This window comes from Heteronotia binoei, chromosome 1, assembly GCF_032191835.1.
Source record: "Heteronotia binoei isolate CCM8104 ecotype False Entrance Well chromosome 1, APGP_CSIRO_Hbin_v1, whole genome shotgun sequence".
NCBI classification, from domain to species: Eukaryota; Metazoa; Chordata; class Lepidosauria; order Squamata; family Gekkonidae; genus Heteronotia; species Heteronotia binoei.
In genome coordinates this window covers 107,012,700-107,038,064 of record NC_083223.1, presented here as the reverse complement: position 1 = coordinate 107,038,064, position 25,365 = coordinate 107,012,700, and the positions used below count along the sequence as shown (strand labels likewise).

At 40.9% G+C, this 25,365-nt stretch overlaps 1 protein-coding gene across 2 annotated transcripts in view; it reads left to right on the top strand.

Moving 5' to 3' along the window:
• Window positions 1–25,365, top strand: part of CEP85L (centrosomal protein 85 like) — a 185,272-nt gene that overhangs the window by 119,785 nt on the left and 40,122 nt on the right. For both annotated transcript variants that reach the window (XM_060238619.1, XM_060238626.1), the window contains exons 5-7: window positions 17,472–17,592; window positions 21,538–21,720; window positions 23,484–23,636. In XM_060238619.1, the coding sequence (XP_060094602.1) occupies window positions 17,472–17,592; window positions 21,538–21,720; window positions 23,484–23,636 (457 nt within the window). The remainder of the gene's footprint in view (window positions 1–17,471; window positions 17,593–21,537; window positions 21,721–23,483; window positions 23,637–25,365) is intronic.

Genomic DNA, 25,365 nt, shown 5'->3' with positions numbered 1-25,365 from the left:
CAATCAGGCTGCCACTAAGACTGGCACAGATGCACAAATTTCACTAATTAATTCAACCTGCGTTTCCAGTTCTCCTAGTTATATGAATTGATCCAGAGAGAGCGAGAGGTGGTTCTGTGGATGAGTGAAATCATTTAGGAATATTTGGCTCATAGTGTCCTGGGGTTTGATTTCAGAAGTGGTTCAACTGTAGCTTCTTCATAATGCAAATTAGTATTCAAATCCAGCATAGTATATATCTAACACTAGAGGGCACAGTGGATTCTTGTATGATTTTTGCCTGTGGTACAGGTTTCTGCTTTGCTTCCTTGAAAACACCCACATAAACATATATGCATGGTCACCTTTCCTAATACTTGAAATTGATCCAACCTTGATAGGCCATTGCATTCTACACATTTTTACTGCCGTGCTTAGGCCAGTACTGGCATTGTTTATTTGGCAAGGATTGCCAAGAATGGTAGCATGAATAAATGCCAAATGCTAAACGTATGACATAACCTCCTGAGAATATTAGTACACCCATCAACAATTGCTGTGTTCTCTTCGAAATGGCGTAGAGGCATTCAAAGGGCTTTTTAAGGGAAGGTAAATTCAAAGGTTAGGATTTGAAGGATGTTTGAAATCCTGAAGCAGCTGTTCTGGTCATTGACTTGCCGCTAGTGCTACCACTCTAGCTGAATTAGTTGCTTCTTGTTTTTACTTCTGGCTGAATAATATGCTGAGGAGGCAGCATATGATTTGATGTGTGTGTGCAACACCAATGTGTTGTTTGTTGCATAACTATGATCCCAAAATAACCCCCCCCCCTCCAAATGAGTAACCCTGGCCATTTTGGGATCTGCATTGAAACTGAAAGTGTCAGTTGGCCAGTTGCAGAAATGGGTGGCTACATAAGCTAGGAGCAGTACTTTGGTGGTCATGGAATTTCTTGCTGACTTTGCTCATGATCGCTCAGTAAACACATCTGTCTAATACTTACCTGGAGGGAGATTGTATCTTTCTTGACTTCAAAAGTCCTGTAATGTGCTGGTTAAAGTTGCACTTTTCAACTTCATGTAGCACCAAGATTAACTTCATACCTTAACTCTGCCAAGCTAGCCACACTGTTCCATGTTCCAGAAAGCTATGTGGGGCTATATTTGAAGAGAATCTGGGAACATCCCCTTGTACAAAATGAGGTAGTTTGATTAGTGTCAGGATCAAGCCACTACATACATGTTATACCTATTCTAAGAGCATTACATGGATGGCATATATGTTTCCAAATTCAAGATTGTAGTTCTTCAAAGCCCTTCAGTCTGGGTCAATATACTTGAATGCCCATGTGTTCCAATAAGAACCTGTGAAGCACTCTGATTCTGACTAGGTTTTCTTTCTGTCTCCTCTCATGATCTTGCTAATTCTTCTGCTGCTCACTCTCAAGCTTGTGTCCTTTTTGAATGGCACCCAGTTTAGATCAGGACCATGGAAGAGGAGATATCCAGCCTCTCCCTGCACTATTTTCTCAGATGGAAATGGCCCCAGTGGTATTTGCCTCACCATGGGGCTGAATGTGCAGATACACATGCAGCTCCTCCCCCATACAGCAAATATTGCTCTTCCAGTGTTTCAGCTTGGAAAAACATCATGGGGGGGGGGGTGTTCTGGAGCCCTGCCACCCCTGAGCTGTGGTGCCAATCTGAATCGCCCCTGTGGCACTTTGGAATCGAGCTTCCATGGGGAACTCGCAGCTGACAGCCTGCTACAGTTTCCCATGCTAACCACGTATGTGTTAAATGCAACATGTAGCTTGGGTCAAAGTGGAAACTAAACTTGTGTGAGATCTAGCTGCAAGTTACTTTTTTGTGCTCTAGTGTATCTTGTTGAGATGGGTAATCAAAACATATTCTGAATATGGCTGGTCCTTATTTGTACAGTGATTTTAAAACTTGGAAATCTTGACTGCTTACGGAGGCAAAAGAAAGAAAAACTCCAAATGAGCTAATATTTTGTTTTCTGTTGCTACTTTGCAAATCGATGTTGATAGGTGTATATGTGTGTATACATGTCCATTCAGCTGCCAAATATGACTGAGTTCTAGAAGATGAGACATTAATGTCAAAAATTTGCATGTTTTAAAAGATAATATTATTGCATGTTTTATTACATATTCATTTTATAGACTTTACACTAGAATTGTAAGTTTTACATTAATAATTCAATATAAAATGCATCTAATCTTCAATCTTGTGTTCAGATTTGCTGAACTAGTTATTGAAGCTTTTCTTAAGTTAATATCTGAAACAGAAATTAAACCTGAGCAAACTGTTTAATGGTGGTTCTTGGTGCCACTACTGACTTGCTCTGCCTGTGCCAAAGGAGTGGTTTTGGTTGGCTTCCCCAGGTGGTCTGCCTTGCCATTGGTTGGTCTGTTGGCCTGCTGCCACCAATGGCTATTGACTCGCTCACCTGCTTAATTGGATGTGGAAGAGACCGAGAGGACTGGGAACACTGAGGAGACTGGGCCTAGTGCAATCAATGGGTGGAGACTGTGTTTTCTGGGCAGTTTGGGACATTGATGGGTGGTCCCAGATTGCATTTGAGGAGCCTCAAGTGGCTTCAGATATTTTTTGGGGTTTCTGGAGGCTGCCAAGGCTTGCTTAAGTGTGCCAAGTTCTTGGGCATTCTCCAGTGTCTTCAGTGATGGTGGCTGCTGAAGCCCTGTGAGACCTGGGGCTACTCTGGTGGCCAGGAGCTGCATGATTAAACTGCCAGAGCTGAGCCATTGGGAGTGCCTGAGCTGGAGTAAGAGAACTGCAGAGTCATCCAGCTTAGATTTGGACGATTGTAGTACCACAGTCTCAAGTGACTTTTTTGCTGCCTGTCTGTCCTGATTTTTTAAAAATGTTTATTTCATTAGGCTCAGGAAAGGTTATAACAGTATTAAAACATACAAAAATTAAGATGAAATATATAACCATAAAACGATATCAGAGCAATATTATCATGTGAAAACCTTAAGAAGTGCCAGCAAAGTTATGTGCTGAATTGGATGAAGTTTGCATTGTTATGTAGCTGCAGATCTAAATAGTACAAGGGAAATGGGTGGATGAGTAAGCAGCTCTCATGAACCAAAATGCTGCTAGGCAAAGCTAAACTAAAAAGGGCAAAGCAGAGCAGGGGAGTATTGTTCCCACCCCTACCATAGGCCTGGTGGAACATCTCCATTTTATAGGCCCTGCGGAACTGCATTAGGTCCTGCAAGGACATCTTTGGGGCCAGGGACAACAAATAGATGTTGAACAGAAGAGTTCAAGGCCCCTCGGGGCAGTATAGAGAGAGCAGGTCCAACAGATATGTTGGTCCTAGTCAGTTCAATCTACCACATTTGTATTGTCAAGTTTGTAGAGCCAGTGTGGTGTACTGGTTAAGACTGGCGGACTCTAATCTGGAGAACTGAGTTTGATTCCCACTACTCCGCATGAAGGACTTCGGGTGACTTTGGGTCAGTCACAGTTCTGTCAGAGCTCTCTTAGCCCCATCTACTTCACAGAGTGTCTGTTGTGGGGAGAGGAAGGGAAGGTGATTGTAAGCCATTCGGAGACTTCTTATGATAATGAGGAGTGGGGTATAAAAACCAACTATGCTTTTCTTCTTTGTGCACCTTAGAGTTGAGAAAGTATATATAGCCCATTTAGATTTGGAATGTTTTTCTCAGTTAGCGCTAACTGTGATTTAGCTGGTATAAAGCAGGAGTCAAGTGTTACCTTTAAGACCAACCAATTTTTATTTAGAACGTAAGCTTTCGTGTGCTCTTAAGCACACTTCATCAGACAAGGAATCCAGCACAGTGAAATACTTTGAATAGTGATGTTCTTGTCCACCTAATTTACTTTTTAACATGTAAACATCATTCTAGTTTGCCAAAGGAAAAAGGAATACAATACAATATAGTGAAAATGGGTAAAGTATATGTAATGAGATATACAGCCAATATCCCTATTTTGAGTATGTCAATACAAATAATTACACTGATACACAATTCTAAAAGAGAAACACATTGGAATACTGTGGATGTATAGCTATACTCACTGAGAGTGGGTTTAGCATCTGTAATGAGGTAAAAAACCCAATATCCCTGTTCAGTCCTGGGGAGGTGTTTGTTCCAAGTTTCATAATAATTTGTAATTCAGCAATTTCTCTCTCCATTCTGTTCTTGAAGTTCCTTTGCAGTAAAACAGCTACCTTGAGGTCACCCATTGAACGCTTTGAAAGGTTCAAGTGTTCTCCCACAGATTTCTCAGTTCTGTGATTCCTAATGTCAGATTTATGTCCATTTATCCTTTGGCGTAGGGTTTGTCCTGTTTGCCCTATGTAGAGAACTGAAGGGCATTGTTGGCATCCAATGTATTTCTCTTTTAGCTGTATTGACACACTCAAACAGGGACTTTGGTTGCTTATCCCATTACATATATTGAACCCATCTCCCATTGTCATTGACAGACAATCTCACATTTTGACATACTACTGTTTTGTTGCTTTCGCATGCTCATGCCACTCAGATCAAAGGTTTGCTCAATTTGTTAATTTTACTGTTCTGTCATTGTACCATTTTACATTCTAAACCACTGCCTACCGGATAATTTTACTTCACTGTCATTGGTTCTTAAATCTGTACCATGTGGCATTTTGGGCCACTGCCTACCAGCTATGTATGGCTCTGCTAAGCTATGTATGGCTTTGCTCACTGTGCTGGATTCCTCGTCTGATGAAGTGTGCTTAAGGGCACACGAAAGCCTACATTCTAAATAAAAATTGGTTGGTCTTAAAGCTGCAATTTGACTCCTGCTTTGTTCAACTGCTTCAGACCAACATGGCTGCCTGCTTGGATTTAGCTGGTATAAGATTGTTTAATTAATTACTTAGGATAATATTTAATTGACTGGCTAATTTAAATAATTAAATGTATTAACAAGGTAGGACTTTATGGGCTTTAGGGGGTGAGTTTGTAAATAATTGCTTGGAGAGGTCAGTGATTGCTGGATGGGTGGGAGGGTATAAAATAATCTAGGTTATATTCTGATGGATTAGTGGATTTGAGTCTGACAACAGGAATCAGAAGGATGTTAAGTAGTTCGGCTAGTAAACCAATTGATACATTGTATTATATTGGTGAGGGGAACTGTAAAGGGTAGATTTAGAGCTAGATTATTTTCTGCATGGAGGAGGCCAAGATGGGTCTGGGGATCCCAGTAATTGGGGGATGAAGGAAGTTTGGTGATAAGAGAAGGGCTTCCTTTGAGGCTGACCTAAAAATTGCATCTGGTTCACAATGCAGTTACGCAGTTTCTGATATGAATGTCCTTTAGAGCACATATTCAGCCAGTGCTCTGCCAGCTTCACTGGCTCCAGATTGAGGACTGGATCAAGTCCAAAGTTTTGGTGTTGACCTTTAAAGCCCTAAATGGTCTGAGACCAGCATATAAGAACATAAGAGAAGCCATGTTGGATCAGGCCAATGACCCATCCAGTCCAACACTCTGTGTCACACAGTGGCCAAAAATCCCAAGTGCCATCAAGAGGTCCACCAGTAGGGCTAGAAGCCCTGCCACTGTGCCCCCCCCCCCAAAGCGCAAGAGTACAGAGCATCACTGCCCCAGACAGATAGTTCCAACAATAAGCTGTGGCTAATAGCCACTGATGGACCTTTGCTCCATATGCTTATCAATTCCCCTCTTGAAGCTGTCTATATCTTTAGGACTGCCTTTTCCGGCATATCCCCCAAAGAGCATTATGACCAAAATCTGCTGGTGATAAACTGGCCCAAGCCTGGTGGAACACTCTTCAGAGAGAGATTAGGGCCTGCAGGACTTGTTACAGTTCTGAAGGGCCTGTAAAACAAAGTTGTTCTGCCAGGCTTATGGTTGAGAGCAACATCAGGTTCCATTTTGGATTTGCCTCCTCCTTTTATCCCTTTCTCCCCTTTCCCCTCACCCTCTTTATCAGACAATTATACATTACTCCCCCCTGAGCTTTTACAACATCTTTTAGCTGTATACTTGGTTATATTTATTATGTATTTATCATATTTGTTGTAATTATGTATTATAATTATGTTTTAGATGGTTGAATGTTTTTATAAATGATGATACTCGCTGTGAGTCTGGTTACCAGGGAGTGTAGGTTATAAATTTAATACATGAAATGAAACAAAATTTTAAAAGTTAATGAATCAAAACTGGAACCTAAACATTTTTTTTAAATTATTTCATTATTCAGCTGTAGGATACTATAGGACATTGGATATTGTGCTGTAATAATAATTTTAAAAACCCCATAAAAGTCTTGAACCTGTATCTTGAAGCTGTACTTGAGTAGCCAAAAGACAGGTGCCTTTGTTGTGACCATATCTTTTTCCTCATTAGTTTAAAATCTCCTTTATATAATGCCATGGCCAATCTCTATTCCTCCCTCCCCTCAAGGTTCCCAGTCATAAAATTCAACAATAACATGTATAATTGGACCTAAAACTGAAAGCACAACTGGTAACCTTTCTTCAGCATGTCAGTCTCCCTAAAAGCCCGTTTGAGTTCATTGCAGATGTTAAAATAAATCTCATAAATTGTAAATTAACAGAAATAGAACTGGTAATTTAATCAAAGCTGTATGACAAGTGACTTTTCTAGAGTTGTTTGAACACACTATTGTGTATTTGCAAGTAGATTTTTACATACACAAAACATTGTGATTATTTGTATACTGCCATACAATTGGCATTCCTGACATTTTAAATGAATGGGAGTTAATTGAATGTTCTAACACTTAAATACTTAATTACTGATTTATGCCATTCTTTGAAAATAATCCAAGGTCTTTCACATCCTAAGGAATTCTGCACATTGCTATCTGCTGCTTGTTTTGTTCTTGAATGTTGGTTATGAGGAATGAGGGGCTTTTGTTTGTTTTCTTGGCAGCCACTATACATATTGCTTTCAGCATATACAATTTCTGATGTGTTAAATGAAACTGAATCTCTCATGTTGTACTCTACTATTTACATTCCACCCAATAAATTAGATGGAATTGGGGTTTCCAGGTCCCCCATGGCCACCGGTGGGGATATGCTTTGTAAAGGGAGGGCACCTCCAGCACTAAGATAACCTGCATATGTAGATCACCTGGAGCAGAGGTGTCAAACTCATTTGTTATGAGGGCCAGATCTGACATAAATGTAACTTTGTTGGGCCAGGCTATTAGTGCCATAAAATGTAACACAAGGTACTGGAGATATAAACTTTATAAAGGTGATTTCAGATGTCAGATGGCAATAGCAGGTGAATGACGATAGCAGGCTTGATTGGATTAGGTGTTATATGCAGAGAGGAAGTAGGCATGGAAATACCAGAGCTGGTAATGAGACAGGAAACCTAGGTCTCAGTTCCATCCAGGGGGATTCAGTCCAGGGGGATGTTTTTATTGTTGTAAGCCACCTTGAGCTCGGTTGTGGAATATGGCAGGGTATAAATCAAAAAGTTAAATTAAATTAAAGAATAAATGGACAAAAGTCTGACATTAGAAACCACAACATTCAGATGCTGAGCTAAGAGTGCTCTTACAAAGGAAATGCAAAGGGAGATTAGAGAGACTGCTGAATTGCAATTGATAAGGAAGCTCAAGACAGTGCATCCTCCTAGACTGAATTGAGAGCTAGTTTTCCTCTCTCATTACCAATGTGTGCTATTATCATTTAGCATCTGAAATCATTCCACTTTCCAAGATATAGGAACCAATCCAAGTGTTCTAACTCCTAATCAGGGTCTCTAGGAAAGAAAAGAAAATCCAGATAGGAACAGAGAAATCCAGTCTTTAAAAAAAACCTAAGAACTTTTCAGAATAAGCCAGAATAATTTCCTCATTGTGCTTGTCAGAAGACTTCAACCACTCTCCCTCTGAAGAAAAAGTGTGCTTGCACACACCTGGAATAAAACATTGTTGGTCTTAAAGCTGCTATTGTGGGAGTCCAACTTCATTTCTCTTACACAAACACACTTTCCTCCCCCCCTTCCTCCCCAAAAGAGGAGGAGCAGCCCTGGAGAGTGAAAAAGAATCTCTCTCTCTCAGAGGAGGAGGCTTATTTTTTTAATCTCTCCCTCATGAAGCAGGAAGCAACCACAGAGCTGTGTATGTGTGTGTAAGAGAGGGAGGGAGGCATGAGGCAGGAAGCAAAGAGCCACTGAGGGAGATGGGGGGAAAGCAAGCACCAATGTGGCTACATCAGCAGCCCTGAAAAGCAAGCAGGAGAAGGAAATTGCTCCAGGCCAGATTGGAGCCGTACGTGGGCCAGATGTGTCCTACAGGCTGCACGTTTGACACCCCTGATCTGGAGAGATCCTCTTTCATTTCCCCCCTGTCATTGGAGTCTCAGTGTCTGATGAAAAGAGCATCAAATGTCAAACTCTTACACACCCAAGATCTTGTTGGCTTCTAAGTGCTACTGGACTTGAATTGAGCAATGCAAGCAGGCATACAATTTAGAATTAAAGGCTGTATTTTGATGTGCTGAGAGAAAAGATAAGCAACTTTTAAAGCAAATTCTAAGTACTGGTACAAAAAGAATGCTTGCTGAGAGAGCAAATTTTCAAATTCCTTCTAACTGTAATTATTTTTATTTGGCAAAGCATACATTTTCTTTGGCTTGTCATGTAGAGCTGAAGATCCCCCCCCACACACACACAGTCAACAGAACCATGGAGAAATTCTGTTGAACTGCATGGTAAGCCTGTACACACAGAACTCCTAAAGTGATTAATTTAAAACAGATTTCATGTGGGACAGTTAAAGGCAGGGGTGTCAAACTCATTTGTTATGAGGGCTGAATCTGACATAAATGAGACCTTGTCAGGCCAGGCCATGTTGGACCGGGCCATGTGTGTATCTATTTAAGATTAGGTAGCAGAGGCATAAACTTTATAAAGGACACAGACAAATACAATTAAAGGGTTTTAAAAAAAACTTAAAACTTAAAACATTAGCACTCATTGGTTTTACAGGCGCTTTCTTTGTATTTCTCCCTTGGGATCCAGGGAACTGGGCAAAAGGAGCTCTGGCTTTTTCCTTCCTTCCCCAGGGGATGAGGAGGGGGAGGGGTCTCAGCCAATAGAAGGAACAGAGGCTTGGCTTAGTAGCTCTGCACGATTGAGAGAGCCTCACAAAGTAAGCTATCCCTCCTCCTCTTCCTCTCCAAGGGAGGAGCCTCAGCCAATGGAGAACATAGAGCTTTTGCTCTGTAGTTCCTGTGCAATTGATCAAGTCTTGCAAAGCAAACTGTTATGCAGAAGGAAGCAAGAGAAAGGGAGAAGGAAGCAGATGACAGCCAGTTGCTTGGGGACCTGATAGGAGCCCTCCTCCGGGGGCCTGATTCAGCCCCCAGGCCACATGTTTGACACCCCTGGTCTAGCCTATGCTTTGGATCCAATAACTCACAGATAGAAGGAAAACACACATGAAGCTGCCTTATAGTGAATCAGACCATTGGTCCATCAAAGTCAATACTGTCTACTCAGACTGGCAATGGCTCTCCAGGGTCTCATCCAGGTCTTTCTCATCACCTACACCTTTTCACTGGAGATTCAAGGGACTGAACCTGGAACCTTCTGCATGCAAAGCAGAGGCACTTCCACTGAGCCACAGTTCCTCTTTATTGTGAGGCTCATCACCTATGCAGACTGCTGCACTGATAGAAGAAGAAAGAGAAAGGAAAGTTTTTATTCTTTCCCCCTCCTGAACCACCTCAGGAATAAACTTCAGGGTCAGAAAGGGCTGCTAGAGCAGTGGCCCCCAACCTTTTTGGCATTAGGGACCAGTTTTGTGGAAGACAATTTTTCAGAGGACAGGTATTGTAGGAAAACACATTCCACTGATGGATCGCTGGATTCAACCTGGTAATTTTTACTTAAAATAAAAGGACCAGTCTTGTTGCAAGTGTTTTGTTGGGAAGTCTGTTGTATCGCTATTTGATTATTTTAATATTCCATCCAAAAATTTTACTGTTCAAAATAGACAGAACTATTTTAATGTTCATTTGATTCTCATGCAATAACCTTCCATAACATTAACTATATAAGTAATATAATATAAGTAATATAAGTAATACAATCTCCGGGGGGAAAAACCACAGCTGACTTTGCCACCAAACTTTGCCATTTTGTTCTCACCCATAGCTACTTCAGATTTGGCAATGAACTTTTCCTACAGATCAATGGTACAGCCATGGGCACCCACATGACCCCACAATATGCTAATATCTTTATGGCTTATTTGGAGCAATGCTTCCTAGACTCCCACGCACTCCCACCTCTCTTATACCTGCGTTACATTGATGGCATTTTTATGGTCTGGACACATGGGAAAGAAGCCCTGGATGTATTCCACCAGGCATTCAATGACTTTCACCTTGCCATCAACCTGACAATGCACCAGTCTACGCAAGAATACATTTTCTGGACACCACTGTAAAAATACATAATGGACACATAGACACTACCTTATACCAGAAACCTTTTTGTTGTTCATTCGCACATTTTTTTTAGCAGATTAAAAGAATCACAAGTTGGGGTCTGGTGTTTGTTAGTTTATGTTAACTGGGCTGAAACGACAACGAAGGGTAATTAAGTTGGAATAGCAGATTGATGTCCATGTACTAAACCCATTAAGTATCCTGGGTGTGTCCTGTTGAAAAGTTGCTATTGATTTGGTCTTGCAGACTTCTGAGTCCCATATGGCTTCCCATTGTGTGTTGGTAAGTGTGAGTTTGCATTCTTTGTGCCATTTTTCGCAGTAGGATGGTAGACTGCTACAGACCTGCTGTATTAGAATGCGGTAGATTTTAGAGATAAGGCCCTTGGTTTTTAGAGAGGGTTGAGAAATCAGATATTCAAAGTCCGTTTTGGGCCTAGTGGTAGCCAATTTTGAGAAAGAGCTGTTAAGGAAGTGGCAGATTTGTAAGTATTCGAACCAGGGGATCTTAACGGTTGTAGATTCCTCTAACTGAGCTTTCATTTTTATTCTGTTTTTGCTGAAGAGTTGAAATAGAAAGACCATTGAAGCAGATTCCCAAGAGCAGAATGAGGGAAACTGGAGAGCTGGGGGGAACCAAGGCTGTTTTAGAAATGAGGAGAGAATAGATAGGTCCGGGGCCAGGTCCTTCCGGACCTGGTCCCAAATTGTGATTAAAGCCTGACTAAAAGTATTGAGAATAGTCCAAGAAGGGCGGTCTTTTTTCTTTAGCCATAGAAATTCATGGTATTTGTAAGGGGATATGTGAGTCGTACCGCACCCCTTTGCACTTCGCCAGTATTGACAATAACTACTCCCCACTTTGTTGGCGTAATTGTGGCATGCAAGCCTCATCACTACACTGTTGGTGGGACTGTCCGATTGTCAACTCTTTTTGGCAAAAGGTTATTACCCAGGTAGAAAAAATTTCCGGAACTACAATCCCAAGACAAGTTGAGACCATCATTCTAAACGATTGGCACTCAGTAAAGGCTACAAGCTCTAAACTATCCCTTATTATCTCGCTTATAACTGCAGCTAAAAACATAATAGCCCTGAACTGGAAATCTAAGCTCAATCTGTCCATAGATAATTGGATCCTCAAAATCTGGGACTTTATCACGATGGAAAAAATCACAGCCAACATAGACACCATAGATCCGATAAAGGCAGCCAACGATTTCTATGCAAAATGGTACCCAATTCTGGATAAGGTAGAGGTGGACACCACTCTCTCTTCCTCACTTAACCAACGGGTTATCCACAAGAGTATTCTTTTCTCGTGATCACTTTATTGCTGTACAACTTTATTTTATATAACGGTATGTATGTAGAATGAAAACCATGACATTACTGTAACAATGTTATTCGCTGTTTACAAACATTATATTCAAAATAAAAATTGTTTGGAAAAAAAAAAGTATCCTGGGTGTGAAGTGCAATAAATGAGAATCTATTGTAATGTTAACTCGGGGTTAAAATGAGGCCATAGATTTCTCAGAGGTTTGATTTAAATATGTAGCACAGATATAAACATAATTCTAGTATGGCATTTGAAAAAAGAATACATTAAAATATAGTGGAAGATGGGTTAGTATATGTAATGAGATAAACAGTCAGTATCCCTATTTGAATATGTGGGGTCATCAATCTGCTATTCCAACTTAATTACCCTTTGTTGTTGTTTCAGCCCAGTTCTATTAACTCTCACAGTAAAACTTAATGTCAGAATTGTAACAGAAGTTTTCAAAGGTTGCTATTTAAGAAGTATACCAACATTAGCTGCAGAAAGATTCCCTATTTTACATCTAACCCTATACATATCCAGAATTGTTTGACAATAAAAGACTTCATGCCATGTGGATTTTGCTGCTGATTCTTTAATCCTTTGTTACCCCCACAGCTGTTACTATTAATCCAGCATATAGTCACAAGCTGGTAGGGCTTTGCTTAAAAAAATAGTATGATGATCTCACAGATCTAGTCAGTGTACAACAGTGAAAATAATACACTCAACACTCTGAAGCTAATTTTAGCAGATTCCAGTAGATCCTCCAGTCTCCTCCACACAGCAATTGGCATCTGTATAAAGAAACAGAATACCTTACTCCCAAACTGAAGTTATAAATTTATCTTTCAAACCCTGGTAATCTATAGTTTCCTCTCCTGCAAATCTCCATGATGCCCTATACTGTCTGTGATGGAACCGGTGCAATTCTGCCTTCAGACCCGGTCCCGTCAACTCCCTTTTGAGTTGCCAACTCCTGAAGGGAGCTAATCTTCTTCCCGCCACTAGGGCACACTGCCACCACCTGTTCAATTTAGGGGTTCCTGACCGAGAGGAACAGGACTCCCAATCCCCCTTCCTGCCAGTTCTGCGGCCTGGCCTCAAGGTCCTCTGCCAGCCCAACACCTGGTTATGACAGAGACCAAAGTCCTTCTTTGGGAGACCCCTGGAGGATTGGCACCCTTGCCAACTGTATGCCTTCCCTGGACTCCCCTCTTGCAGTAGTGTGGTCTAAGGCGGTTGAGGAAACTATGTGATACAGAAGGACTATCTTTTAAAAAGACAAAACATTGATTTAAAATTTACAACTATATACAGGCATTTTAAAATAGTGAACAGAAGAAATAAATCAAACTAGGGGAAAACGCTTCTTTCCCTATTATACCGTACTTGCCCTGACCATACCATCCAGCACAGACAGACTCACCAACCCAACTGACGGAACTCAAAGCCCAACTCAAACTGAACTGACTGTCTGCTTCCCCTGACAACTTTGGGCTTTCCCACCCAAAGTCTTCAATATAATGCCTTTTTTTGCAGCATTCTGGGAGACCAGCCTAACAAACTTCCTGTCGCTCTAGGAGGCCTTCTTAGAATTGCTGTTCCCAGACAGGAGAGGCGGGGGGGGGGGGAGGAGGAAGAGACTAGGCCCAAAGCCTGCCTAGAGTTTAATGGCCTCTTCCTGCCAACTCCCAGATAACCATAGCCTAAAATGGCATTTCTCCACACTGTCAGAATTCTCAGAAGCACTTCTCCATTTCTCCTTAACATTGCCTCCAATGTTCTCCTCCAAATGAGAGCCTTTCCCTATTGGCACTGCTCCAACCCCCCCCCCCCAGTTTTGACATAATATTTCCTTATTTATTCATTACTTTCTCATCTGATGTCCACTTCTGAAAGGAATGCCTTTACTGCACAGAGACCATGAGTAGAGAATACATTGCCTATATGACATAAACTGAGGGTTTGGGATAGAAGACTTTGTCACCTTTTTATGTACCCTCTAGGGCCACAGTCATCCATAACCCTCAGAGCAGAATATCTGCAGGCCTTTCTTCTCTGTGTTCAAACATGATCAACGCTAAACTCATATGCACTACAATTGTCACTAAGTAGTGAAAGGTGGTACAGCTCTGAACTTTCAAGACACAGAGTGGTAACTGATTCATTTCCCTCTCTTCAGAACTGTGGGTAAGGCAGCAGCAGACTCATCTGTATGCCTGCTGATATGGCATCCACCTTGTATCCAAATGCTTAGAGTGGAACATAGATCCCAAAACATTTATAGAGTATGTGTACAACAACATAAACTGCAGAACAAAAGTGATCATTTAACCTTTTAAATAAGATATCCAGTGTACTTAAGCAGTGATTACAAATGAATGTGCCCAGAATAAAGTATACATTTTAGCCCTTTAATGAAACAGTTGATGTACAAATAATACATGAAAGTTGGTCATTGAGAGCAAAAGCATCTATAAAACATGTAACAACTTTCCAAAGAAGCGACAGAAGAAATGCTGAAAGTTTTGTTAGTTCAAAGGAAAGGTTCCCTTTATTCCTAAGTATTATTCAGTATTTAGAGAACATTTCCTGTACTGAAATCTCTTTCCCCTTTTGTTTTTGTTGTTGTTGGGGGCAGGATGGGGGACAGAGCAATTTAAACCTTTCCTTCACAGATTATTGAATCAGGATATTCTTACCTCAATAAGATTGTTTGAGAGCATGTTCCTTAAACCGGCAGTGTCAAACATGCTGCCTGGGGGCCAAATCAGGCCCTTGGAGGGCTCCTATCAGGTCCCCGAGTGACTGGCTGTCATCTGCTTTGTTTTCCCTCTCTCTTGTTTCCTTCTGCATTACAGCTTGCTTTGCAAGGCTTGCTTAATTGCACAGGAGCTACAGAGCAAAACCTCCATTGGCTGAGGCTCCTCCCTTGGGGAGGAAGTGGGGGAGGAAGAGCTTGCTTTACCAGGCTCTCTCAGTTGTACAGAGCTACTGAGCCAAGTCTCCCCCTCCTCATCCTCTGGGAAAGCAAGGAAAGAGTTAAGAGTTCCTTTTGCCCAGTTCCCTGGATCCCATGGGTGAGCTACAAAGAAAGCACCTTTAAGACCAATGAGTGCTAATGTTTTAAGCATGTTTTAAGTTATTTTTAAACCCCTTTAATTGTGTTTGTCCGTGTCCTTTATAAAGTTTATGTCTCTGCTACCTAATCTTAAATAGGTACATACATGGTCCAGCCCAACAAGGTCTCATTTATGTCAGATTCAGCACTTATAACAAAATGAGTTTGACACTCCTGTTTTAGAGGTTGATGGTGAATATATTTCAAACATGAGCCTCCACCTCAGTGACTCGGTAAATCTGCATCATCATCCTGTTCATATAATTAGTATACCAATCACAATGTGCTCTATTATTTGTGCTGTGAATGATTCCAGCAGCACTGAAAGTTGGCTTGAAGATTGAAAGACTTGTTTCCTCTCGAGGTCAGGTTTCTCTGCCCCTCCCTGGGGGCAGTCTCTTATCTTTGTCCGCCTCACCAACACAGCCACCTGCTTGTCTTCTGCTTTAAGAAGAGTCCTGCTGAATCATACCAGTGTTCCATCTGGTACAGCATCCTGTGTCACACAGGGGCCAACCAGTTTACCACTAGGGTTGCCTGGCAACTGGTGGAAGGCTTGGTGATGATGCAGCATCCTAGCAGATAAGACCTCATCTACATACAGGAAGTTCTGGCCATAGAGTTCCTGGCAATTCTTAGAGCTACTCAGAAGTGACAAAGGAATTGCCAAAAAAAAAAAAAATATTTGTTAGTCTTAGAGTTATTTCTGGCAATTTCTTGAGTTTCTCTTTGTCACTTCTGGCTAGGTCTTGGAATCACCAGAAACTCTGTGGCCAGAACTTCCAGTAAGTACACGAGACCTTATTTTTAATTTTTCTCCCCAGGATGATCCCCCCTCCCTTTCATTTGGCCCCAGAGTCTTCCCATTGAACATTGGCGGGCTGCAGTTACTTGGAGGTCTCCCACCATAACCTGGCAAATGGGAAATCTGGTTTCTACAGCTTTTCCCCACTGTGGCAGGAGAAAGTTCCTAACAAGGTGAAAATTGTCCTCCTCCTTTGTGGTGGTGCTAAGCAGGTGAGCGATCAGTGATTGAGCTCATTGTACAGCAGAACTCATATCGAAGCAGCAAATTAGCTTTGTGCTAGAAATTTTGCAGGGATTCATCTATAACAGAGTACAGGCCAAGGACCACCAGAGCTCTGTGTGCCAAAAGCAAATTTCAGGTTGCAGTGGCAACTTGGCACTCAGAATTGTCAAGGCTGAATCCGGCGAAGACAGAGGTCCTGTGCCTTGGTCGCTGCGGCCCGGGAAGGGAAATCCCCCTGCCAGTTTTTGACGGCGCGCCACTAACAGCGTCGGGCAGGGTTAAGAGCCTGGGGGTGCTGTTGGAGCCTTCACTGACAATGGAGGCCCAGATAGCAGCCACTGCCAAGTCCGCGTTTTTTCACCTTCGGCGGGCGAAGCAGTTGGCCCCCTTCCTGGAACGTGACGACCTGGCAACAGTGATTCATGCTACGGTCACCTCGAGGTTAGACTACTGTAATGCCCTCTACATGGGGCTACCCTTGTGCCGGACCCGGAAACTGCAGTTGGTGCAGAACGCTGCTGCCCGGCTGTTATTAGGGCTCCCAAGACGGGAGCACATTCGGCCGGGGCTCCGGGATCTGCACTGGCTGCCAGTAATATTCCGAGTCCGGTACAAGGTGTTGGTTATTACCTTTAAAGCCCTATATGGCCTAGGACCTGTCTACCTTAGGGACCGTCTTTCCCCACACGTTCCCCAGAGAGTACTACGCTCGGGTTCACAAAACCTGTTGGTAGTCCCCGGGCCAAAGGAGGCCCGTCTAAAATCCACCAGGGATCGGGCCTTCTCAGTAACGGCACCTTATTGGTGGAACCAGCTGCCGGAGGAGGTGCGGGCCCTGCGGGACCTAGGGCAGTTCCGCAGGGCCTGTAAGACAGCCCTCTTCCGGCAGGCCTATAATACTGACTGACAAGGAAATCTTTTGGATGGAACAAAATGCATCTGTAGACCGCCGGTTTTTATCTATCTTGCTTTTATTAATTTATGGTTTTAATTTTATTTGTAAGTGTTTTAAATTGTAGTATTTGAATTATCATGTTGTAAGCCGCCCTGAGACACTTCGGTGCGAAGGGCGGGGTATAAATCCCAATATAAATAAATAAATAAATAAATAAATAAATAAGGCCTGAGAATGATATGGAATCCTGGTTCTCCAGTTTGCTCAGTGAAGTGCAAAGAATGTTGTTTTGCAAGAGTCCTTCATCATACATTTCACTCTGTGCATCATACGTAACCACTCTGTGCATCTCTCAGTGCATGCAGAGCTATCAAATAATCTGATGAAAATAAGGAAGGCCTAAGAGGAGTGTGTGTTTCCCATGCACATCAGAACTTGTACACATACTGTAAGATATTACTGAATATATCATGGAAATTCACATTCCACAATCAATATAGAACCCAACATTTGCACTTGAATGAATGAAAATGGAAACATTGATAGTTTGACTCAGGTTTCACATGCTTTTCCATTCTCTTCTGATTGTTACGAATTACAGGCAGAACCAGCAAATTAACGTCTTATACCAGAAGATTAGGGAGAATGAATTTCGAGCTCAGCAAGCAAGACTGGGGCACATTGTGAATCGTGAGGAATCTTCTTTCATGAGTAGTTTCCAGGTAAGATGAAGGTCTGTATGTTGTTTATGTCTGGCCTTGAAAAATCCTAAAAGTGTCTGATAGCTTGGAGGCAGCTTGTATACCACTGCAGGCTAGAAATCTTTTAATCCAAATGTATGTTGTGTTTGGAGAAATGCAGTAACATGTTTTGTCTTCAAAACTGCTGTTAAATCAAATTATGCTGAAGCATGATCTTTTCTGCGTGGTTCCCCTCCCCCCCCCCTCCAAATCTGTTCTGGCCCCATACTTGCTTCGCTGTATCCCCTGATTTCTGCATATATTTTTCTACTTTTTGCTTGTTTTTGTTGTTCTTTTTGTCCCCCCCCCCCCCCGATTTTTCTACAGCAACATGCCAGTATTTTAGTTTTTTAAACTAGGGTGTGTGTGTGCCTGCATGCGCACTGTGATGCTACTGATAATGACAGCACCCTCCACTGAAAATTGTCATTATTGATAGTCAAAGGCTATTTGTGTCAGTGGTTCTTTTAATCACATTTGCAAGAAAGATTTGAAATAGATGTTTAAAACTTTGGGGCTTTGAACAAAACAAGACTGAATTTGAAGCAGAATTATGTACAAATGATGATCATGTTATTGCTGAAATGAACAGACTTCTGTTGAAATTCAAGTCAGAAGGAGTAAAAGATTCTATGATAAAATGTGCTAAAAATTTTGGGTATAATATACAAATAGAATAATGGGAGAAAATGTGGCTGAAAGGTCTTAAATTTACCTTGAGTTCTAATCTCAAAGAGATTTTTTTTAAAAATGATGTATCATTGGTATACAGAAAAAATTAGCTAGAATATATTTTTACAATTTGGACAAATGTTGGAAATGTGAACAGCTTGAAGGCACATTTTATCATCTTTGGTAGACTGGTAATAAAGCCAAAAAAATTTGACAGCAAATTCATTTGCTGATACAGACGATCTTGAAAATTAATGTACAACTTAAACCAGAGGCTTTTTTGTTGGGAATAATGGATAGACAGCTAGAAAAAAAGACATGGTACTTTGTTTTTATACATGACAACAGTGGTAAGATTTTTATATGCTCAAAAATAGAAGAGTCTAGTGTTGCCTACAGTAGAGGAGTGGATTATGAAGAGGGTGGAGTTAGCTAAGATGGCTAAACCTATGGCTTTGGTTAAAAAGAAGACATTATCCACAGTTATAGCAAACTGATGGAAACCCTTTATTGACTGTTTTGTGTAAAACTGAAAGAATGAACTGATGATTTGTGGTTTTGAAGACTAAGGGGGGAAAGGATTATAGAATCATAGAGTTGGAAGGGACTTCCAGCGTGATCTAGTCCAACCCCCTGCACAATGCAGGAAATCCACAATTCCACCTATACACACACACCCAGTGACCCCTGCTCCAAGCCCCGAAGATGCCCCCCCCCCAAAAAAAATAAAATTCTCCAGGATCTCTGGCCAAACTGGAAAAATTTCTGCCTGACCCCAGAGTGGCAAACAGAATTTCCCTGGAGATGTAAGAAGGGGCCTGAGAACTAAGCATTGATGCAACCCATCCTGCCTTTCTTCTCATGATCTGCCCAAGTTCACAGAATCAACATAGCTGTCAGATAGCCATCTAGTCTTTGTTTAAAAACCTCCAAAGAACAAGACCCTATTCTCCTCCCAAGCAAGCCTGTTCCACTGAGGAACCACTCTGTCTGGAAGTTCTTCAGATTTAATTTCAACCCATTAGTTCTGGTCCAACCTTCTGCAGCAACAGACAACAACTCCACACCAATGTTCCCTCTAAGCTGTGAAGTCTTGTGAGCAAAAATTCTACTTTGTGAGCTACTGGCATTAAAGTTATGAGCTACTGCATAAATTAGTTTGCTTTAGGGCCATTTTTCCTTAGCTGAGACAAAAATATGTGAGCTGGAGGCTAAAAAATTGTGAGCTAGCTCACACTAACTCAGCTTAGAGGGAACATTGCTCCGCACCATCCTCTATATGACAGCCTTTCAAGTACTTGAAGATGGTTATCATAATACCTCTCAGTTGTCTCCTCTCCAGGCTAAACATACCCAGCTTCTTCAGCCTTTCCTTGTAGGACTTGGTCTCCAAACCCCTCACCATCTTCGTTGCCCTCCTCTAGACACATTCCAGTTTGTCTACATCCTTCTTAAATTGTGGTGCCCCAAACTGAACACAATACTCTAGATAAGGTCTAACCAGAGCAGAGAAAAATGAGACATTTTATTTTGATAACAGTAGAACAATTGTGAATTCTGTAATTATGCCAATATTTGTTAGGGAGAGGAATGAAAGCTTTTCCTTTAAATTCCACTTACTCCCCCCTTCTTTGTCTTTCTTTTGTCTTTTTTTACTTTTAAAATCCTCCAATAAAATTTGTATGAAAATCCTCATTATTGAAGCCATGTGCAGAAGAAAATAAATGGACTCCATAGCTGTAAAAATGCAGAGAGAGGGCAGACCTGCAGAAGAACCCTGCCCAAACTGATTCCAACACTAGATGACCCTGAATGTCCCTTCCAGTTCTGTGATTCTATAATCCTTTTCCCCAGTTCCCAAAATTAGGAGTAAATCGTGCAGGAAAGGTCACATATCTGTAAAATAAAGCAACTCTGTATTCTGTTAACTATTTGCATTCAGTTCAGTGTATGTGTGTAGACTGCCTTAATTATGGCAGAACTGGCATCAATGGCCTCAAGTTCTATGAAATATATTTATTTTTGTTATATCATGAAGGGTCTGTGGCTATACTTCTTCCAACATGATTACATATATCTTCATCCTTTTCTGGCATGCTGTGGTTTAGTGGTTCGTGGCAGGTGGGATCACACAACTCTTGACTCATGAACCATGAACTGGGAGATGTTTATTACAAAATTAAGTTTGTGGTGAGGCTTGTGCCCATCCCTAGTCAAAAAACAAACAGTAAAAAAAACTGATAGGACTTAGATTCTGCTGAAACTTCCGGTTAATATTTTTGCTATGTTTGTTCTGACTGGGATATACATTCTAACTGGAATATTAAAAATGACTTCATGGAAAACTAGTTATCATGGTGACTTGTTGAAGCCTAACTTTGTCCTCAATTTGGTACTTTTCTGGGAGTATTAGAAACATTCAGAATATCATACCTCAGTCTCATGCAGTGTAGTCTCAGCTAACCATTTGATAACATGAGTCTTGTAGCACCTTAACAACTAGCAAGGCTAATAATCTCAGTCCTTCAGATGCAATGTAGTGTGTCTTAATTATGCAGTTATTTATATTTGAGATTCATTATGCAGATATTTATATTTGAAGACAATAAACCAGCAACAGAATTAAGAGTCCATGAAATGCAGGGAAGCAGGCTAGGCTTTAGTTTGAGTCTCCTGAAACTAATCTACCTCCAGGGAGAGTAAATTTATGTGAATTCAGCATTCTGCTTCATTGCAGAAGATGATTTTAACCACATTTTGTCAACCTCAGCTGTTCTATGAATATCATTTTTTTCTCTCCATAAGATAGTTTGCAAAATTTTATAAAATTCTGTAACAGAAAAGCCTGTAAAGAAAATTATTTATGTGTAAAATAATTCTGCTGCTGTGTCCTATTGCAAGGTCATACTTCAACATAAAATAATCAGCTTCATTTGTCATGTATATCTATCCCCAGTTATTATACCTAGGAATACATATTGCGTTGTTTGCTACTAAAGTATTTTCTGGGCTTGGATACGAGCTGAAAACTGGATTCCACTCTTTGTGTATGTTATAGGCAGAGACAGTATCTGGTTCAGTATATTTATTATATGTTCCTGCTTTTTCATTTTTAAATATGATGTAGAATATATTTCTTACCTTGCCAGACTACCTTATTTCAGATGTTATATATGAGAAATGAGGAAACATGCTCTAGATGTGTGAGGATAATGCCAGCAGCGTATCCATTAACTCCTCATTTTTCATTCAAAGCATCCTCAGTATGAGAACACACCAGTGCAGACTCAGTTTGCAGAGAGATCTGTCGCCCCCTGTGAAAGGGAGGAGCTGGAACGAAAGCTCACATCAGTACAGAATAAAGAATTGCAACTCAGTGAATTCCTCAAACAAATGGCAAACAAATCTAATGAGGACAAAAAGAAGATGGAAGAGAAGGTAGGGTTCTCACTGAGCTTCTCAAGGACTTTATTGTTGTCATAGAACATGTTATGGATGAAATGGCAGCTTGGTTCAGATATCATGTAAAAACTATGGTTTAATTAAACTAGCTTTGGTTAATGTGATTGTTCAAATGTGAGCCAGTCCACTTACCTATGATTGGTTGACTGAGATACATAAAACCATGGTTTTGCATTATAACTGAACTGCTGTTAGTTCAGACATAAACTGAAGACTATGATCAGTACCCCAGCTGGTATCCTTGGCATCACAGTTCTTAGGGTAGCTGTGGGGAACAAACCAGAATCAATAGGATGTCTGCATTCATGTATCACATGAACTATGGTGAAATGAACAGGTGGTGCTTCTTCAGGTGGTTCTTGAGCCCAGTCATCAAGAGATGACAGGTCATTGTCTCGACTGATCCTAGCCCCACACAGTGTGCAGAACAGGAATCCTCCATCCTCTGTAAGTGCTTCCAGACCTTAGTGGTATAAAGACTCTGCGGCAGTCATTCTTAAATTCCCACCTCTCCTCCAGGGCCCTGAATCAATCCTTGTGATTTAGGCCTCGTGCAAATCCAAGTGACTGTCAGCCAATCAGGACCTATGGGACTCCGCTGGATGGCAGTGAGTAGGTTAGACTTAGCTTAAGAATGGAGAAGAAACCTTTTTAATTTTTGGATAGGGATTTGTGTCTCTGCAAAGGAGTGTCAGCTTAGCCAGACTTTTATTTGACTTTTTAGTTAGGGTCTGGGGATCAGCTTACGGAAGAAAACTTATTTTAATGTGACAAATAAGCATCCTGTTAAGGGCACATTGTTCCTGAATGTGTGCAGGTTCTGTGGAAAGGTTCTCTCTGTGGGAAAAGAATAGCCTTGAACCTGCTGAGGTAACCAGGGTTTATTTACTTTATTTTAGACCCAGTTTTACAATATAAATTGAAGTAATCCACACATAATATTTACCTTATTAAATACTTGTCTTCCACTTAGCTTTTCCTTCAGGTCCACTGGACTATTTCACCAAACTAAGCTAGCTGCTATAGGCAGGGGTGGCCAATGGTAGCTCTCCAGATGTTTTTTGCCTACAACTCCCATCAGCCCCAGCCATTGGCCATGCTGGCTGGGGCTGTTGGGAGTTGTAGGCAAAAGAAAATCTGGAGAGCTACCGTTGGCCACCTTTGCAGTATAGAGCATTCTAACTCTGAGCTCTAACTGATCTTTTGTCACTATAACCACAATCTAAGATGGAAGAATGAAACTCTTTTTAAAAGCGTAGGTTTATTTTATTTTCCGTAGTTTGCAATCAAAGCCTAATTCCTTCCCCACAGATTAAGCTAATCTCTAGTTGTTCTGAAATCCTGGCTTCAATTTTTGGAAGGCTGAAAGGACAGCTAAAACCACCTATTAAAAAAAAAAACACCTGGCTTCAATTGTTTTGAAACCCATGCCAGTAAAAAGCCAGTAATCATAACCATTAGTGTGCTTGAAAAATAATTTTGTGATCTCTGAACTGCTGTCTTAAAGCGAAAACACCTGTGTGTTTAACTAACAATGGAAATGATAAGCAGGAAATCTTAGCATCAAGAAAAATAAATACAATATTGCCATGTTTTAATCACACTTAAATAACACTTAACTTGGTAATGTCTGGGAATAAATTGATATTGTATGAATTAAACAACTGGTTTCAGATTACTATGTGTATATGTGTTTCCTGTCTCATATAATGAAGCATTTATTCTTCCTACTTTTATAGCTCAAAACCAGGGACAGGTACATAAGCAGCTTGAAAAAGAAATGCCAGAAGGAATCAGAACAAAACAAAGAGAAACAAAGAAGAATAGAAACACTGGAAAAATACCTGGCTGACCTGCCAACCTTGGATGATGTTGAAAGTCAAAGTAAACAGGTAATCTACATTTTGTGGTATCCACGAATCATAGAAATTTAGAGCAGGGGTGGCCATACTGCTCCCCAGGAGCCACATGTGGCTCTTGAAGCCCCCACTGCCCTGTAGGCAGGCTTGGAGAAGGCATTTCTCTCTTTAAATCACTTCGCCAGGCCAGCCAGCATTTAAAGTTAAAGTTGCTTTCTTTCTACCTCTCCCTCCCCCATCTGATGTCTGTGTCTTACTGGACTCAGATATTTGACATTTATTCTGTTTGGCTCTTACATTAAGCAAGTTTGGCTATCCTGATTTAGAGCTTTTGCTGGATACATATTGTAATTTACCATGTGTAATATTTGCTCCCTCTGTACTTCAGTAAAATGTTTAAAAGGGCATAATCTCCTGAAAATGCCACTGCATAAGCTCCTGGAAATGAAAGAGTGCTATTCAACAGAGCTAACAGCGGAGGATTTCCAGTGGATTGTGCTCAAAGGTTTTTGAAAGGCATGAATATAGTACACTGCCTCTTTCATGGACTGAAAGCTCCTTCTCCTGGAGGAAAGATTTCTGCTAGCAGAACAGAATTATTAGTGCAACCCAGAGGATTTAACCTTTGTCGTTTCCCCAACTTAAAATATGCCATTACTAAGGTTGGCCATTTAATAAGGCAAAATGAATTGTTTAATTGACCTGTCAAATAGTAGTTATTTTTAAAGCATTACTTTTATCAGGGAAAAAACAAAGTGCAGTTTAATAGGTTCATATCTGTGTTGCTTTCAAAGGCAAATTAATTTACTTCTATTGTGAAAAAAATGACATGAGAATTTTAAAAACTGTGGCAAATTGTTGCAGCCTTTAACAAGGCTAGGGAAGGTTTCCATAAATGTGAATGATTTATTGAACAGTTCTAAGCAGTTATCTCTGATTTTTATCATTAAACAATCACAGTGAGTATATGATTTCACAAATATTTAAAATGTACATTTAGAACTAAAATAAAACAAAATTACAATAACTATTTTAAAAGAAAAATAAATTTAAAATGCAGCTATAGATAGCAGGCCAGCACTTCTTTGTATTTCCTGTAGTTACTGAAGTTGTTCAGCAAGAAAAGCTTTGCTATGCTAATAGCTTTGTCTCTGCCTGCTATAGGAGGAGGGTGCAAGAAGCTCTGGTTTCTGTCACTGCTGACATTATAATGGAATAAAAAAGATGTAAGCTGCCATCACTTGCAAAAAATCATTTTGACATTCAGAGAATATTTAATATGTTAAAATAATCAGCAGTTAGTTGACTGGCATGCCAGTTTTATAAACCAAACGTCTAATGACACTGTAAAGACCAACAATATGTATTTCAATATGAACTTTCATCTCCCTGGGGAAATTGATCCAGAGCTGACCGAGAATGCCCTCTTCCAGGTTGCTACCTGCCAAATCTTAGAAGACGGGGACACCCAAAGCAGAGCATCTGAAGATGCTTATAGCGATCAGGTGGGTTCTTATGGAGGTAGGCAGTCCTTCAGATGTGTGGTTCCAAACCACATAGGGTTTCCAGGGTCAAGACCACCACCCTGAATTGTTCCCAGAAACAAATTGGGAACTAGTATAGATGGGCCAAGACTGGAGTGATATGGTTCCTCTGGCCCACTCCAGTCAGTATCCTGGCTCTAGCATTCTGTGCAAGTTGAAGTTTCCAAACACTTCTCAGGGGCAGTTGTATGTAGAGCATAGGGTTGCCAAGTCCCCAG